This window comes from Onychomys torridus, chromosome 12 (assembly GCF_903995425.1).
Source record: "Onychomys torridus chromosome 12, mOncTor1.1, whole genome shotgun sequence".
In the NCBI taxonomy this organism is placed as follows: Eukaryota; Metazoa; Chordata; class Mammalia; order Rodentia; family Cricetidae; genus Onychomys; species Onychomys torridus.
Genome location: NC_050454.1, coordinates 74,735,832 through 74,755,076, shown reverse-complemented (window position 1 = coordinate 74,755,076; position 19,245 = coordinate 74,735,832). Strand labels below are relative to the sequence as shown.

The following is a 19,245-nucleotide window of genomic DNA, read 5'->3' as shown; positions in this document are numbered from 1 at the left end:
CTCTTTATCACCATTTCAGGATACGAGGTATGTGAACTTGTGGTAGTGGGTTACTGATCTGAGCTTAGATACTTGGGGTAACAGAACACATGGAGTGACATGTTTGAAGGACAAATCCACTTCACAAGAGTGTCCAAAGTGAAGGGGGTACTCTGTAAACAGCTTTGGGCTAGAATAGACTAGCACTGCAGGTGCCATGAAGGAAGTCAGTTTAGACTTTGGCTTTCACAACTGGGAGACACCAGAGCTGGCCACCATGAGTTGCCAGAATTTTGTTTTTTTGCTTTCATCTGAAACAGAGTTTTGCTATGTTGCCTAGGTTGTCTTTCAACTCAGTAATCCTCTTGATCTGACCTTGAGAATAGCTGGGGTTACCAGCACGCAGCACCATGCCCTGCTTCAGTTGTTTTCAGACAAAGTCATGCTCAGCGGTGGCAGCTGAACCCCTGTTCATGATCACACTGAAGGAATAGCTGCTTACTAGCCATGAGAATTTGAAGCCCCAGTATTGTGGGGTCCCTGAACCTAAGTCCCTGTTCAGGGCACATTCTGTGGGGGACCTGCTCACACCTTTAAAGGGTTCCTATAAGGAAGACAGAGAGAGGGATAAGAAAATATTAGATAGAAAGACAGTGAAGAAGAGAAACACAGGATAGCTTTGGGAGGACCTGGATCAATATCCAATGGCCTCTTCAGCCTCTTCAAAAGGACTTTTTATAATAATACCAAGGGTCAGGGCAAAAGACCTCCCCCCTTGCCATCAAAGCATACTACACAGCCAAGTGCAGACCCTTCCAAACACCTAGTAACCCATGGTCCTGCCATCCCCTTATGCAGCCCTGCTGGGTAAAGCAAGCACAGGTTCTCGGACACTGAGTGAGTTCTCACTAGGAAACTTCTGTGGATCTCTACACATTATGAACGAGATAGGAGCCTCCTCACTTGATCAGTTCATCTTTCTCTGGCTACTTGCTCCTTCTGTCTCTGCTCCTATAATCCTACCCTGCATTTAGCACCATCTCCCCATGTGATCTCTGTAGAAAGGTTATGGTGTCTGAATGGACTGAAAGACAAAGTTCACCAAGGGGTGGGTGGGGTCTGGTGGGAACTCATCTTGGACTCCCTTCCTGAAAGGCAGCAGAGGATAAATGTTTGCTTCATGTCTGGCCAATCCTTGGACCGGTCCTGACTAGTTTGACTAGTTTTTTGTTCCCTTATCTGGCAACTGTGACTACAGTTGCCTGTCTTAGACCTGTTCTGGGGTTTAAGAGGTCCAAGGTCTTTGTATCTAAAAAGCCTGATGTTGTAAGATATTTGTTTACACTATGCAAAGATATGTCACCTGATTGGTTTAATAAAAATCTAAATGGCCAATAGCTAGGCAGGAGGTATAAGCAGAACTTCTGGACAAAGAGAGCTCTGGAAAGAAGAAAGGGGAAGTCACCAGCTGGACACAGAGAAAGCAGGACATGCAGGAGAGGTAAAAGCCATGAACCCATGGCAGCATGTAGATTAATAGAAATGGGTTAATTTAAGTTATAAGAGCTAGTTAGAAACAAGCCTAAGCCAAGGCCAAGCTTTCATAATTAATAATAAGTCTCTGTGTCATGATTTGGGAGCTGGCTGGTGGGACAGAGAAAGACTCGATACAGCCTGACACATGCATAGTTCAAACATGATGTTATTCTGTGAGTCATTTTTTCCTCAGGCCCTGGACCTGCAAATCTCTCAAGGACTAAAAAAATCTAGAGTTGTTCAGAACCAACCCTGAAGGATCCAGATCTAAGGAAGTGTGCAGTGAGGCCTGGCATCTGCAGCGTAAGATGCCCCCTAGTGGCTGTGATGCATAGGCTTTGGACAACTATCTGGGACCCACTAGGGCACCCACACTAGAATTACTACCCAGTCCTTGGCCAGCCACACTGTTTCAGGGGTAGGACACCTAGGCCATCCAATTGGTCCTTCTAGATGCAGCCCACTCCCTACACAGACTATTACTAGATCATCCAATGGATAACCTGAAACTAGCTGTCAGTAACTTTGGGATTTTATGGATGAAAAGATAAAAAGGTCATGTGGAGAGGCTGAATGCCTCCACAGAACCCCCTAAGTAGTCTGTTCTCATGAAGGCTTTACACATTATTAATTCCATTTAATTTAGGACTGTTCTTCAGAATAATTAGCATTAAAAGCATCTCATCCTTCATTTCCAACCATTAAAGATATGATTTGCCCAACGTCACACTGTCAGCAGAAGGGGACGTAGGAACCCAGGTTCCATGCCAGTCTTCACATCAATGAAGTCTGTCCACAGCGCCAAGGACAAAGGGGCTCTTGAGCCCATCCTGGCTCTGCAACAGAGTGAGAGTGGCCTGGGGCTCATGTATCAATGGATGCTAAACATCTTCATTGAAGCAACCACACATGTAAATGAAACACAAGGGCCTCACAGGGTCTGCCTCACAGGAACAAGAGCTGCATGAATGGCTATCTTGTGATGTCCTCTGCCTGGGGTCTGACGGGTACTTGGTAAGCCCTGTTTCTCCAGGAGAATCCGAGGGCTTGGAATTCCCCATTTGTTGCCCCCCCCCCCCACACCATTGTAAATAGACTGGAGCTGAGCACATAGTCCGCAGAGTGAGTGAGCACTCTTTTCTGGATTGTCCTAGGCTAGACAGAGCCACTACTCATGTGGCTACACTCTTCCTTGCAATAAGCTAAGGCTCAAAGTGTAGGCCTAAGCCACTAAGTCAGGGAATGGTGCCCACTAGCGGTGCCAGGACGGGTGACCCCTTCTGCTTTGCTCAAGTGCATAATACCTGCCTGTCTCCCAGATACAGCCCTTCTGTGAATCCACCTGCCTCTGGCAACTGCCCCAGATAGATCCTCCCCTGCCTACCCTCTTCTAGTACACCATTATTTCTTTGGATTGATCCAAGCACAGATACTAGACATGACCCAATCCTGTCTTGGGAAGGCTCTTATTTTGTAAACATAGCATTCCACCATTTTTCCCTGGCCATTTCTGCAGGGGCTGGCTATCCACAGGGCACTTGATCACATACCAGTTGCTGATGTCTCCCCCAGAGGTCCCCTAGGGGACAGGACAGCAGTGTTCTCTGCCCTGGGAGAGCACCTCTACCATTTTAATGGCTTAGTGTCACTCATCGGCCTCATCTTCATATGATCCTAAGAGATTAATTACATGTATGTTTCCCTTTAATACCACCCTCATCAACATTTCTAAGCAAACTCCACAATCTATAGGACTCACATTCTGCTAACATTTTTAAAAAACAGAAATTCAACGAACAAAAACAATAACAAAATGATGAAACTGAACTCGAACTATGGCTCAGCTGGTAAAGTGCTTGCCATATAAGCAGGAGCATGAGGACCTGAGGTTGATTCCCCAGAACTCACGTAAAAAGCCAGATATAGCAGCAGCACATGCCAATAATCCCAGCACTGGAGGGGATGCAGATAGGGGTTCCCTGGAGCTTGCTGGCTAGTCAGCCTAACTGAATTGGCAAGTTATAGGTTCACTGAGAGAGAGTCTAAAAAAATAAGGTGAAGAGTAGGTGAGGAAGACGCCTGATACCAACATCTGGCCTCCATTCATTTGTGTGATGCTCACCCCCAACACTATACACATGTGTGAGTACACACACACACACACACACACACACACACACACACACACATACACACCTCAAAACAAAACAAAAAACTAACATCATGTGGGAGGCCAGCCCCCACCTTTTAAAGGATTCCTATGAGGAGGAGAGAGGGATAAGAAAATACTAGACAGAAAGATAGCAAAGAGGAGGGACACAGGATAGCCTTGAGAGGACCTGGATCAATACCCAACAGCCTTTTCTGACTCTTCAAAAGGGCTTTTTATAATAATGCCAAGGGGCAGGACAAAAGACCTCCCCCTTGCTAGATCAAAACATACCGCACAGCCAAGTATAGACCCTTACAAACACCTGGTAATCATGCCCATGGTCTCATCACCCCCTTATGCAGCCCTGCTGGGTAAAGCAAGCTCAGATTCTCAGACTCTTTAAGTTCTCAGTAGGAAACTTCTGTGGATCTCCACACATTATATCTTAAAGGAAGTTACCCTAAGCTGCAAACATGACTGGAAACATCATTGTGTAAACACTTGTCTCATTGTGACTTTTAGCAGCTACCACCCAGGACAACCCAGGGCCCCTGTGCCGGTTCCTTTAATGATGAGTTTTCACAGCCTCATTGCCTCATCTGACTAACTTGAACAGATAGACCTGCCTTACCTTGGCCAGGGCAGCATAAGCAAGTCCAAGAATTCCATTCCATTTAATCCCAGGCAAAAAGAAATTCTCAGACTCAAAAATAGTGGCAATGTTGACCAGGAAAGAGCTGTTGAAGCCTTTTGGGATGGTGACAATGTCCTCACCAACAAAGCCAGTCCAGCTTCCCTGTGTATACTTCACAGTGACATCAAAGCCCTTGGGGTGATATGTGCTGGATCTGCAAGAGAAAGGAAAAGTTTGTAATATTCTGTCTATAGGCCTCTGCTCTTTGAACCACAACTGTGGCACAGCCAGTCATCATGGTTTACAGTGGTCCTATACAGTCTATAGGAAGTGATGCTTAGTAGAAAGCAGTATCCATGTTGACTAAGGCACCATTCTCATAAATAATATTAAGCCTCTGAGTCAATTATGTGTAAGTGGCTGCTGGGTATTTGGGCACAGGCAGGCAGGAGAGAAATTTCCATCTACACTCATCTTCCAGTCCCTCATCTACAGGGGGCTCCTAGTTTGTTTGCTTTCTGCCCACATTGTCACCTTCAACACTGTTGAGAGCCTCTTACTGACCACCTCTTCCCTGAAAGGAAACAATCCAGCCTGGTGTCAATCAGCCAGCAGTGTGGCTCCATCACCATGACAAACTGGCTGAAGAGAGAGAACGGAAGCATACAGGTCAAGTTCAGAAATGCCTGCAGAATGACTTAGCACAAGAGTCAGCACACCCTTCCTATGAAGGGTCTATAGAGTGATGTTCTTGGATTTGGTCACCTTATAATCTCAGTAGCAGGTATTGAGCTGTGGTGCTGTGTGAAGGGAAGGACCATAGACGATACAGAAGCAAATGTGTGTGGATGTGCCCCAATAAAACTTTATAAAAACAGTAGCCAGTCAGATTTGGCCCACTGTCTATAATGGGGGACCCTTAGAACTAAATAGCAGATTAGCTGTCTTCCCCCATCACATCCCCAAGCTGGGCTTTGAACAGTGTTTTATTTTCATCTCATCTAGGCTTTAGCATGTTCCTTGGAATAAGAACCTGAGTTGGCATCACATCACACAGCATGTCTTTGGGTTTCCTGCAGCTGCCTTTCATGGATAGTTCCATGCCACTTGCACAAAATGAAAAGGCAGTAGGAATTACAGTACCACGGTCCACATACAAGCTCACTCACTCACTCACTACCTGTATTATTCTGGAACAAGCAAACTGAACTGTGTGCTTTAGTCCCCTAATATTCCAGGATAAACCAGGACTGTACCTCCTGAGACTACCTATGCAGACTGAAAAGGCTAATCTGTGACAAATTTAGAAGAAAATCCTGGCTCCCAAGTCTGCAACAACCAAACAGCTACAATTAGTGTAATTAACAAAGGGATTCCTAGCTTTCTCCAACCTATGAGCTGCCATTAGAAAACTCAAGGCCGCTCTAGAAAATACACCTACAGGATGATATTGCCAAGTATCCTAAACTTAAAGTCTGACTTCCTCTTAAAAAGGGGCAACCATTCCTGATGCAGAAGATAACTCGACTATGGAGGGAGAGGCAGAAGGTGTTGTTTCAAATCCCTGGGAAACAGGCTTCTAAATGGTCCAGTGCTGTGATCTGGACCAGAACTGTCCAACAGAACCTGCTTTGATGATGGTGCTGATCCATGTCTCTCTCATTCATTATGGAAGCCACATGCAGCTACTGGAATGTGATGGTGCCAGAAGGCTGAACTTTTATTTCATTTCATTTAGCACTAATTAATTTAAACAGCTCCACATGATCAGTGGCCACCCCCATAGAAAAAAATTTCTGAGAGAATGGAGGAAAATTCTAAATTATAAGCTCAGCCTCTTTGGGGCTCCTTCACTGAATCTGAAAGAGTAAGGGGAAGCCTAGGCAACATCATGAGCAGCCCTGCAGGTTATTAGCATATCATCTCCAGCACTTTAAAGTGATCTCTGTATCTTCATTTGCTAACATCCTACTTTTTTGACACTGGGTTTCTGCTCTCACATGCTTTTCACATTAATCACGTCAGCAGAAAACACTGGATGGGCTTCTCACTTGCAAGGCCTCCATTCCAGATGCTCAGGCATGGCAAACAGTCAGGAATGTGGGTGGCCAGGAATGAGTCTTCTCACAGCAATAAAAACACTTTGAATGAGATGTAGAAGACATTCTGCCTCTGTTCAGAGAGTTCGGGGAAAACAGGACTAAAGGAGAGAGCAGTTGAAGCCAAGAACAGAACTTCAGGCCATCTTTTTTCAAGAGAAAGCCACCATTGTTTCTAGAGAACATGGAAAAGGCAGAGTTGCTGACTTCAAAGGCGAGTCTTGCATCAGCTCTAGTTCTCCCAAGCCACCCCACCCAGCATATGCCAAGACTCCTAAAGACTTCTTCATAATATTTCTGTGCACATTGCAGAGTTTGGCACCAGTGGACTTGGTGATTTGGACCTTGTGACTTGTCAATAATTTCAGAAGTCACCAAAGATGAATGGATGGAAACCTTGAGCTTGGCCTGGTGGTTCAAGCTCTCAGGCTCCAAAGAAGCCAGCCACTGATGGACAGGTCAACCACAGACAGTCTTGAAAAGTTATCTGAGCAACCAAGAGAAAGAATTGTCCCCTACTGTATGTAAAGGCATCTGTGTGTCCCTCTGACCTCTTTAAAGACTTCACCAGGTGGTCCTTCAGTTCCCTAATCTCACTTATAGGCATCCTTGCACAAAATGAATTGGTTCATTGCTTCAGTGTTTCTGTGGGTTTCATCCCAGATGGAGTGCAGGAGTGAGGCAACATTAATAGACAAGCATGCTTAGGCTCCTGAATGACAGAGGCTAAGTGAGGTACTCATGGGATCTTTCACCAAGCCAGTTTCTTGGAGGCCATTTTATTGGCTGAAAAGAAAGTGCATTTGAAAAACATGAAGCCCTTTCCTCCTGCTGCATAGTTATACACTGGGGCATTCAACAACTACAGAGAGCTCATGATGGGGACAAGTGACACAAATGACTCACAGTGGTCCCTCATCTTCCATAAATCAAAGAGATCTTCTCAAAGAACCCTGAGTCAAATCTCCAATTATTGCACAATGCTTCAGGAAGCACAAAACCTGAATATCTGAAGGCTGGAGACTTGAATCAGGCTGCCATGCCCAACCAGGAGCCTTATTATAACGAAGAAATCAGAGGGCCAAGTCGATACTCAAACATTGCAGGGCAGGGGACCACATCTCCACAAAGGCACCTTTGTCAGAGATCCAGAAGGAAAGAGACTGTTCTTTGGCTTCCATCAGATACAGACGTTAAAAAAAACTCACCATGGCCAACATCAGCAAAAGTACTAGACAAATGATAATTTACATGGAGAGCAAATATTCTTTATAATAATTATGTCTCCATTGACTCTACATACAATTTCCCGCCAATCTCAGTCCTCACCGAGGAGAAGGCAGAAATGGCAGACAGCACAGAGGGAAGTCTTGCTTTTCCTAGACCTGGGTGTGTTCTGCTGTTCCTCTTTTATTTACTTAAAAGCAGGGGGAAATAGATCAGAGGTGGCAGAGCTGAGAGGGGGTCTATGTTCTTTTGTGGGCTTAGCAGGGAGGAAGGCTGACCAGTCACGGCCAACAGTGCAAAGCCCAGGAGTTCCTATTGACTCAGATGAAGGCAGGCCTGAGAAGCCCAGCCTTCTGCACAGGATAAAGGGAATTTCTGCCTACCTCCCACACACCTGGCTAGAAGCACAAAGTTCACCTGAAGGAGGAACACAAAGCAAGGAAAAAAAAGGAGACCTGCTGGAGCCTGAGTGAGAACCACAGTTCATCCTAACAACAAACACAGCAGCAGGTCCGTGAGAAAGCTGCCATTCTGTCGACAACTGACTCATTAACACTGAGTGATAGAGCACACAGCATCAGCAACAGTAACTTTTATTTACCCTGGCACATTTCAACAACTGCATGGTCTTGTCAAAGGATGCCTGGGTGCACTTTGGCCCTGATGGAGGTGAAAATGAAGCTGCCAAGGGGCTGCCAGATAGTTGCTTTCTGGCTAGACATTGCCTTAACAGTGCATCATAAGCATCTGTCTGTCCACATCACCCTGACTCACGCCAGCTCCAGCTTTACAGCTTCCTTCTTGTGACTCTTATGCCAACAGATGTGTGATAAGGAAAGAACTACTGCACTCCTGGGAGGGTGGGCTATGCACCTGCTTCAGAGTTGTGAGCCTGGACTTCCTAGTCTGCAAGGGGAGTGGGTCTCGGAAGGGAAGGTGCTGCCCAGTTTTGGGCTATGTCAGGAATGGTGCAATCCTAGAAGAGACAGGGCATCTCTTAAAATACCCAGAACCATCCACCTGCCACAGGGCTTCCTCAAGTCCCCTGGCATGCATGTGGGTGGAAAGCTATTTGTGTGAGCCAGGGGTACCTCCCTTTCTCATTCACCCTAAATTTCATGGGCAGATTTAACACACATTGGAGCATTAACTAATACATGAATGGAAGGCAGTTGACACTGTATTTTTAAGCTCATGAAAATTCTTCTTCATTTTAGAAAATCTCATCAACTACCCAAGATAACCAGGTAACCAGTCTAAGCCAGTTGCCCAAATGGCCTCCACTGGTTCTGTGTCACATTGGGCCTGCATCCACACTGGTGTGCAGCCTCCAGCATCTTCTGCATGCCTGTCGTTGGACATGCTCATATAATGTACTGAGTACTTCACTCACAGCACCCCATTCAGGCTTGGTGTAGTGTCCCCCCATTACTTGAGACCAGAAGCATTTCAGATTAAGTTTTTCTGGAATGTTTGCATATACATAATGAGATACTGGGGGAAGGAGACCTCCTCCTAAATCAAAACTTGATTTGTGTCACACATACACACCACACACCTTAAAAACGTGGCCTGAAGGTCACTGTATACAGTAGTTTTGGTACATTGTGTTGTGACTGGCCTGGGGTCAGTAATGGAACTTGCCACTTGCAGGATCTTGTGCCTGCTCAAAGCATTTCAGGTTTGGGAGTATTTCAGGTTTTTGGATCAGATATGCAACACCTGCACTACCTCAGACTCGTAAGAATTATGTATGTGGTAGTTATAAGGTCTTTGATCTCATGTAGGAACATTACAAGGCATTTGTGCCAAGGTGCCAGTACTGGCCTAAGGCCTGGAAGCTGGAATTCAGGAAGACTCCTTACTCCTTCATCTCCCAGGCTACAGGGTTAAACATGAGAGGTCTGTCCTGCTCCAGTGCAGCAGTCCAGAGGGCGTGATAGGAGGGGGTAAGGGCCATATAGAGTGAATCACCCATATAGGGTGAACCATCAGTGTGACCAGGACAGAACAGCAAAACCACCAGAACCCAGTCTGCTAGCACACACATAACCCAACCCCACTGGCACACATACAGAAACTCCACCCACTCCACACACATGCTCACAGTATAACAATAACTTTTGGGCATGTTGTAATCATCTTGGGTCCAGAATAATCACTGGCCAGGTGTTGTGCCTGGATTATCAATCTGATATTTTATCGCTATGTGGAGCCATACAGAAGCTCTATGTTTCTTGAGGGAGAGGCCAGTGCTATTGTACTGAGGTATGGTGAGGTGCCACCTGGCACAGGCCATCACTGCCCTCTCTTCAGCTGTGCAAACAGGAGACCCTGACATTTCTGGCACCTGAGTGGAGCCTGATAGGCAGTAGGTGGGAAACAGGTGAGTGGGCTCGCTCTGCAACTACTTTCCCACACTGTGAAATGCAGCTCCTGTGAAACTAAGAAACATTGAAATTCCATAAGGCAAATTTCCCCAAGGCTATCAGGGGTACCTGACAAAGATTCCCTGGAAGGAGAAGTGCACATATTGTGGGCATTCATTTACACACATGTACACATACATGTGTACACACACACACACACACACACACACACACATACACAAGCATGCCATCATGTACACAGCTCCCTTGAAATGAGATAGATGGTCTTCTGGCTGTTTTGTTCTAATACATACGCAAAAATGTCAGCCCAGGACACACCCCCAAAGCCAGTCACCGAAGCTGTGGATCAACCACTCACCTCTCTGAGTCAAAGTAGGAGTCTATGTAGGAATGTGGGGCACCTGCCACAGCGAAGTTACTGCTTCCAGTGTCCACAAGAATCTGTAGCTTTTGTTTTTTAAGGAAAAAAGAAATTGAAAGCTTCGAGTTATTTGAAGAAGTACAAAGCACAACAATTTATTGATTGGCAAAAAACCAATCTCCCTACTGATTTAGGGAGAAATGTTGTTAGAAAACGACATATAAAATTATATGAAAAAGTCCAACACAGCTCAGGAAGATGCTGCTATAACGGAGCCAAGTGAGATCTGTCCCAGATACACAGAAACCTTCCAAACAGGTCTGTTAAACAAGGGGTGGAGGATTTCAAGTCACACAGCCAGCTCCTTAGCCACACATGGAATTTTGCTCAGGTTCATCCCTGGCTGGGAAATTCTTGCTTTTCCAACTATTTCTTGGAGTGTCAGATCACCATGGTCTGTGTTGCCCAGGAACCTCCCTCACTGTTGGTTTTTCCTTCATCTCCCTGCTGAGTCCCCAAAGACACTCATCACAGTATCTCCTTATTAGAATGTATTTTCATTTCATGGGTGTTTTGCCTGAATGTATGTAAATGCACCACATGTGTGCCTACTGCCTGTGGAGTTCAGAAGTGGGTGTCAGAGCCCCTGGAACTGGAGTTACAGATGGTTATGAACTACAGTGAGGGTGCTGGGAACTGAACCTGGGTTCTCTGCAAGACCAGTCTATGCTGTTGCTCCAGCAAACAGCTTCATTAAAGTCTAATTTTGGTGTAATGAAAAGGCAGTGGTGGATGTATGCAATCCCAGGACTACAAAGCCTGGAGAAGAAGGATGGTGGAATGGAAGCCATTCTGGGCTACACAGTGAGACCCTGTCTCTAACAAACAAAAACTCAACTTGCCAGAGGTCTGATGGTGAGTTTGGGCAGGATCTACACCCAAGCCAAGACATCTGTAAAACCCCGATTATCCCTAAATGTCCCATTTGTTCTCTCTGCCCTCTTCCCTGGGAGATTCCACTTTCTGTCTTCTATTAGAACAGGTGGGTTTCATCTGTTCTTCAGCATCTGTAACCATGTGGTTTCTTCTATTTTGGCTCAGCTGATTTTGAGAGTTTTATATGCTGTGGAGTATCTGCTCTTTTCTTTCTATCACCAGGCTGTCCATCATTTGTCTCTGCTTCTCCTGATGGACAGTTGAGGTACCTCTAGCTTCAGGCTGTTAGACAAGGCTGCCTAGACATTCTTGTCTTTTTGTGGATGTGTTTCTATTTCCCTTGGGAATAAAACCTGCTGGGTCAGAGGGTAGATGCCTTTAAATAAAAAGCCACAGGAACAGTTCCCAAGCCTAGATGCAGGAGTTGTACCCTGATGGCAATGTGCTATGGTCCACTGGGCTCATGTGCTCCATGCCCCCCAATAAAAGTCAGTGGCCCTGGTCCTTTTATGTTTTAGCCATCTAATGGGTGTGGGATGCTATGTAATTTGCAGCTACCTGGTGGCTAATGGCACTAAGATGTTGCCCTGTATAGTAATCGTTTGACTCATCTCTCCAGTAAACACTGATCTCCAGAGGGTAGAGTGTGCTATTCACCCTCTCACACCTCTCATCTATCCTCAGTCCAGACATGGACCAACTGTTTAGTGAATAAACACAGACTTTAGAAACAAGCACAGAATAAGTGAAAGTATTAAAGGTTTCAACATCAGAGTTTAGCAAACTACAGACAATGCTATTAGGTAGGTGAGTTTTTAATCCAAGACCACCAACAATTTAACTCCTACCAGCCCTTCAGCTTGGCCAGGCCCAGAACTTTCTCTCACTTGACTCAGTTTCTCTATCTTCTCCTAGACCCCAGGATGCCACCCTTGCTGGGTTTTCCTCCTACTGACCCTCTGACCCTCTCTCGGCTTCACTGTCTGGCATCCCTTTGAATCTGCTGGAGATCGCACTCTGCCTGTCAGACCCTCAGGGGCCCTAGGGGGTTTTCACTTGCTTGCAGTGTGTTGATGACCCCCAGGCTCACCTGCCCAGCATCTGTACCTGGATTTCTCCCAGTCACTGGTGTCAGGTCTAAACCCCTGTCCCTGTGAGTGGAGCAATGTTTAGAAATGGGTCAGAAGTGATCAAGTTAAGACAAAATCATTAGGTAGGGCCCTAATGCAGCGTGACTGGCATTCTCTGTGAGAGGAAAATTCTCATAAAGACAGAGGCACAGGGGATGCCATGTGACGGCAGAGATAGAGTGGACCAGGAGCTAGAAGAGGCAAGGCAGATCTACCCTTTGCCTCAGAAGGAATGGTCTTGTCAACAACTTGATTTCAGATGTTTAGTCTCTTGACCTCAGAAAATACTCCTGGTGTTTTAAGCCACATAGTTTGTGGTACTGTGTGGAAGCACCCAGGAAATAAATATACTTGACCAGAAAGGAATCTGCCAGATTCACAGGACTTTGCCATCTCAGTTAATATAGTCCTGTAACATTTGCTGAGGGTAAATCTTCAATGTCTTCCCTCTCGGTCCCTACATTCCACCCAGCACCCAGTCCTATTGTATCCACCTTCTGGTTCCACCCGCACCTGCCCACTTTGTACCACCTCCATGGGGACCATGGTGGCCCATGTCATTGCCACCTCTTGTCTTTTCCTAATTGGTCTCTTCACCTTCTTCCTCACTCTGCTCCCAGCCAGACTGCCTCTGGCCTGTTAAGTCAGAGCCTGTCACTTCTCTGTTCTTCTACCCTTATCAGAGTCTCAATGAAAGTCCTTATGATGGAATACCAAGCTGGTCTCCAGTAAGCCTTACCTCATGCTACACCAGCCCTGTTGACCACCAGGTTGTCCCCAGAACCCATGATCCTGTGTACCCATGTGACATAACACTGCTTCTCCTAAGACATGTTGATGACACCTTCTTAATGGTATGTTCCTGGCCACCCCTTTGAGCTTCCATCCCTGTCCCTTCACAGACCACCCTGTTCCTTTTCCTCATTCCTGCTCTTATGGCACTACTAGTCATGTCCAGCCCGATAGCTGCAGGAATATATTCTATAACGTCCGCCATGTGTCGAGTGCACTACAATAACATGTTCAGCCTCTCAAAGGCTCTCCAAGAACTGTGACATCATCACCCTCATGTCACAGGTGGGGAAACTGAGGTACAGAGATTCTGACCTCAGTTATAGTGGCAGAATCGATGTTAGAGCTCAGCCAATGTGACCCCAAACGTACTCTTAACCAACCAACTTCTCTCTAGGCACAGGAGCTCCATGACTCACTCCATCCTGACATTTTCATTGGCCTTTCATCTCAGGACTTGCAACACCGAGGCCTTCTGACATTGCCTCCCATTATGTCTCCAATGTACAGAAAAGAGCCAGGCACCAAGTAGTCACTTGAATAGTCACTGAATGGACAGTTCATTTATTCTCAAAGACACTAACTTTGCCCTTGGTATAGAGGTGAGACAAACTGAGAAAACTAAGCATGCAGGCCATGGAAATAGTCTAAGCATAGAAAGCTGTTGAGCTCAAACCCTGCAGGGATGGTCTGGGGCTGCTGGCTTCTCTCACCTCTAGAGTTGTTTGGATTGATTTCAGATAGAAAAGAATGCAAAATAGATGGGTGCACATGAAATCCAATTCTTCAAGCCAAAGCTTGATGTTTACTAGTCCCAAGTGCCGAAGCTACAATAGGGATTGTATCTGAGTGTTTCATAAACATACAATGGCCACCAAATAAATACCCATTTATACTCAGTTGGTTCTGGCATCTGAGGCACTTGGTTCCAGGACCCTCTGTATATATAAAAATCTACAGAGACTCGAGTCAAGACATAAAATGCTATACAACTGGCATGGGACCTATATACATCCCCATATACTTTATTTATTTATTTAGAAACAGGGTCTCACTCTGTAGCCCTGACTATCCTAGAACTCACTATGTAAACCAAGTGAGCCTCAAATGTACAGAAATCCACCTGCCTCTGCCTCCTGAATGCTGAGATAAAAGGTATCTGCCACCATATCTGGCCTCAAATACTTCAAACAACCTCTGTTTTATTTACAGTATCTAGCACAATGTCAGTTCTATGAAAATAGGTATATTGCTTATGGAATAATGACAAAAAGTCTGTGTGTGGTCAACCCAAACAAAATTTGTGTGTGTACATGTGTGTGTGTATGTATATCTGTGAACATGTATGCGTGTATACATGTGTGTATATATATGTGTGTGGGGGTGTGAACACGTTTGTGTGTACATGTAAGTGAACATGTGTGGAGGCCAGAGGTTAATGTCTAGTGTCTTCCTCAATTGTTTTCTGCTTTAGTTTTTGAGACAGGGTTTTGCACTGAACCTGGACTGCCTTGATTCAGCTGGGCTGGCTGAGTAATCAGCTCCAGGGATTACCTGTTTCCACTACCCACATCCAAGGGCTGGAATTATAAATGTGCACTACTGTGCCTAGATTTTCATGTGGGTGTGACGGATCCAAACTTAGGTCCTCATGCCTGCATGGGACTTTATCAACCTAGCCATCTCTTTAGTCCTACATTTAAAAAAAACAATGTGTGTGTGTGTGTGTGTGTGTGTGTGTGTGTGTGTGTATGCATGCACGCATGCACACATGCATGTGGGTGCCCATGGAAGTCAGAAGATGGTGTTGGATCCCCTAGAGCTGAAGTTACAGGTTGTTGTAAGCTACCTGACATGGGTGCTAAGAACTGAATTTCTGGATGAATAGTGAGCAGTCTTATATCATACCATATATATCTCTAGCCATATAGATCGTGTGTGTGTGTGTGTGTGTGTGTGTGTGTACATACACTTTGCAGTAGTTTGAATAGGAATGGCCCCTGTAGGTCAATGGATTTGAATGCTTGGTTTTTAGGAGTGGTGCTACTTCACAGGAATTAGGAGGTGTGGCCTTGTTGGATGACATCTGTCAGTGGGAGTGGGCTTTAGGGTTTCAAATGCCTGAACCTGGTCTAGTCTCTCTTTCTGTCCCTGCCTGTTGCCTGTGGATCCAGATGCATAGCTCTCAGTTACTCTCCAGCACCATGTCTGCCTGCATGTCACCGTGCTTCCTGCCATGATGACAATGGACTAAACCTCTGAGCTGTAAGCCAGCCCCAATTAAATGTTTTCTTTGATAAGAGTTGCTGTGGTCATTGTGTCTCTTCACAGCAAAGGGCATTGACTAAGACACACTTCCTTGTGGGTTTTGCTCCTCTGCTCCCATCATGTGGGTACCAGAGATTGAACTCAGGTTGCTATGCTTGGCCACAGGAACTCCTACCCCTGCAGAGCCATCGTACAGGCTCCTGGGTTTACTTTTGAGAGCTGTATTTCTCACAATGGCCAGGGCATCCTATAAGGAAGTAAGCTCATCACCTCCTGCCAGCCCGGGTCCAAACTCTGTTCACCCAGCTCTCAAATGACCAGCTTCTGTGCTGCATCCTGAGGGTCTCTCAGGGGAACTCAGCCTGCACCCCAGGATAGGCGCCATCTTCTCCAGGCACTTCAACATTTCCAGATGCCTCACTGAGGTCTTCACACTGGAACGATGGCTTGCTTGGGTTTTGTAGACCTAGGTGACTTTTGTAGAGTCCTCACTTTATGGATGTTTTTCCAGTGTCTTTCAACACCCAGCACCTGATAAGAAATCCAAGGCCTCTCTTACTTTTCCTCATTACACAATGATTTTCTTTTTCCCCTTGGATACCTGAAAAGTTCTTTAGTTGCAAAGCTCCATAGCTTTATTGATGCATCTTGATACAGACAGGCTTGGTTCAATTCTTCCAAGCCATGGTGCCTAAATTTCCACTGGCAGCCATACAACTTCCCAGAAACTGGGTGGCATGAAACAGCATACGCTTGTAACACAAATTGCTAAATGGTCTTATTAATAGCAAACCCACAGCCAGATATTGTTATGAAAGTTGAAAGATCAGAGAAACAGAACAAGCCAGCCACGTTCTTACCTCTACGAAATCCTCAGCCTCAAGAGAGTGAGTTTTCTCATGCCTTATATATCTTTCTCTGTCCAGACATCACTTTCTAGGATTCAAAGCCTGTGTGCTTCCCAAGCAAAGGCATGAGATCTCAACTGTTGGGATTAAAAGTGTGTGCCACCACACCTGGCTCTGTTCCCAGTGTGGGAGATCCCAAGTGATAGGATTAAGGGTGTGTGTCATCACTGGCCTCTATGTCTACTCTATTGGCTAGCAGGCTCTGTCCTCTGATCCCCAGATAAGTTTTATTGGGGTGCACAATATATCACCACATACGCTTATTCTTAGAGTGCTGGAAGCCAGACAATCAAAGTCAGGTGTAGGCAGAGTTCCCCTGAGAAGGGTCCTTCCTGCCTCTTTGGCCTCTGCTCAGCACCCCCAAACCTCAGGCTGTTAGGAAGATGTTAGGTCTCCCATTCACTCTGTTGTGACAGTTGCTGTGTCTTGCTTTAGGAAGCTGCCATCCCATCACATTGTCCATCTTCAAGGTGGCTGTTTGTGTCTACTCACTGTCTGCAGAACCGGCTTCTGTGACCTGTTATTTGCCAGCTTACGGGTAACACAAGAGCAAAAGTCAAATACATGGTGCATGTGGAAGAAGAGAGAGAGGCCCATCATGGCATGGGGCTTTGAAATAATGCCTGTCCAGCACCAAGGCTACTTGTTACCATCTAGGGGTCTTGGTTGGTTTTTGCTCTATCAGGTAAGAAATTAAAAGGCAGGAAAAATCTCAAGCACAACAGGTAGCAGTAGGGGAAATCTCAGACCTAGCAGATAGAATCAGTTAGTAAAGAAAGGCTTTTATTAGGGGCAAGGAAACACAGGCTTGGTTCAATTCTCCCAAGCCACAGGGTTTAAATCTCCACTGGCAGCCATACAACTTCCCAGAATGGGAAGGGCGAGAGAATGATTCTCTACAGAGGGGAGACTTAGGAGCCCAGAATTGTTTTCCTTGAGGGTTGGGGAGTCTAAGGGTCTTTGAGAGGTCTTCCTCCCCTAATTTAGAGTTGGTCCCAAAGACAGGGAGGCAGATAGGCTCACAACTTTGAGATAAACATGACCCAATCTGGCCTTGAACTTGTCAGAGGGGTCTATTGGCAGAGGGGCTGTACCAGTATGAGAAAAAGCCCTCCAGACCATTAGGTCTTTGTTTCCAGTCAAAAGTATGAGGAATAGGCCAGAAGTTTGTTGTTTTTATTATCTATCTGTGGCTTTGCTCTCTCTTTGGCTGCCCATCAGGGACCTGTTTTAAGTTTCTCACTCCACTGACCAGCAGTCACCCATCAACTCTGCCACAGCAGATACATGTAACCAACAGACCCAAGTGCTCTTGCATCCTGGCCAGGAAATGATGCTTGAAGTTGCTTGGGCAGAAGGGATAGAGAGCTGAAGGACTGAGAGAAAGCAACAGAGCCCCTGAGCACTTGGAACTGTCTCCTGAGGCAACCAGGAATGGGAGACCTCTGGAAGGGAAGAGGATGACAGAAGAGACAAGTCACCTAAAAACAGTAAATAACCAGCTGTGTGGTGGTGAGGAATACTGTCTCTTGATCATTAAAAGTTATAGACAATAAAAGCCACAGATTCTTAAACAAGAATGGCTGTCTCCCGCGGCCACTGTTAGGCCATAGCCAAATGTCTCTGGGATCTCACTGGCAACCATGCACCCACAGCAGGCAAGAGGCCTGTAGAATGCCAGCCTGACCCAGAATCCTGCTCTTTCTGTGTGCTGCCAGGCAGCCCGGCATTCCATATTCACGCTGACTCCTCCTGCATGTCTAGGCCCAGACAAGGCAGCAGCAAGATCATTGTCTTCCACACAATGGTCCCAGTGATGGGAGCTTTCTCGGTCACCATTCCACCCTTTCTCCAGGGTCTGGAATTCCTCCTTGCCTCCGCAGGCTCCCATGAACACAGCTCTTTCAGACCCCCAACCTTGCTTCTGCCCCTCTGCTCTCTGTCCTCCCTCCACAGAAGCTGAGAACCCAAGGATAGAGGGAACCAAACAAAAACTCATGTGACTCCAGCCATCTCTTACTGCTGCCCAGGCCTCCTGTGCTACCATGTTTTCCCAACAAGTCTAGCATAGGTCTGCTCAATTCAGAGGTAGGGCCCCACATGCAAGTCACCCTCGCCCTCACCAGTGCTTATTCCTAGCATACGCTACAGAAGAGAGATTGCCCAGGATAGGTAAGTATTACGTTTTGAACATAAATGTCCCCCATAGGCTCATGTGTCTAAAACTTGGTCTCCATCTGGTGGCACTGTCTTAGGAAAGTAAGTCCCTCCCTGGATGACCTAGGCTAATGGAGGCCTTGAGAGTTTATAGCACAGCCCAACTTCTGTCCTGAGTTTCCTGCTTCCTCTGTCATGTGACTAGTTGCCACTATCCCCACCAATATGGACCAAGCTACTCCAGGCTCCAGTCCTCTGCACAACACACACACCAGAAAAGTTCGCCAATACCTCAGAGCTCCAGACTCATGTACACTTTGAACCCTTTGCTCATGTGGCCTCCAGACAGCACCAAAACCCATAATGCTTCAGAAATACTCCACCATCATCCTGCCTGTCTGCCATAGGTATCCCTTCACCTATCATTTCATGGTGAGGATTCTATTCCTTAGGACCTGGCCCACTGTTACACTGAAGTCTAATTTTTCCAGGTGACAGTCCCAGTGTTTGGTACTCTCTCTGACACAAGGCCCATGTGAGGGTCAGGAGAAGCAAGCAGGAGGTCAACTCAAACAAACTTCACTTTACATTCCATTAGGGCCTGAAGGTTTTGGACCTCTTCTCCATTTCATGTATTGAAACTTAGCCCTTGGTGTGCTTGCATTAGGACCAAGGC

The 19,245-nt window shown here is 46.1% G+C and overlaps 1 protein-coding gene across 2 annotated transcripts in view; it reads right to left on the bottom strand.

Annotated features, from left to right (window-relative positions):
• Bace2 (beta-secretase 2) overlaps positions 1-19,245 on the bottom strand; it is an 80,936-nt gene that overhangs the window by 26,042 nt on the left and 35,649 nt on the right. For both annotated transcript variants that reach the window (XM_036203895.1, XM_036203894.1), the window contains exons 2-3: positions 10,376-10,464; positions 4,299-4,515 (exon numbers count right to left, since the gene is read on the bottom strand). In XM_036203895.1, the coding sequence (XP_036059788.1) occupies positions 4,299-4,515; positions 10,376-10,464 (306 nt within the window). The remainder of the gene's footprint in view (positions 1-4,298; positions 4,516-10,375; positions 10,465-19,245) is intronic.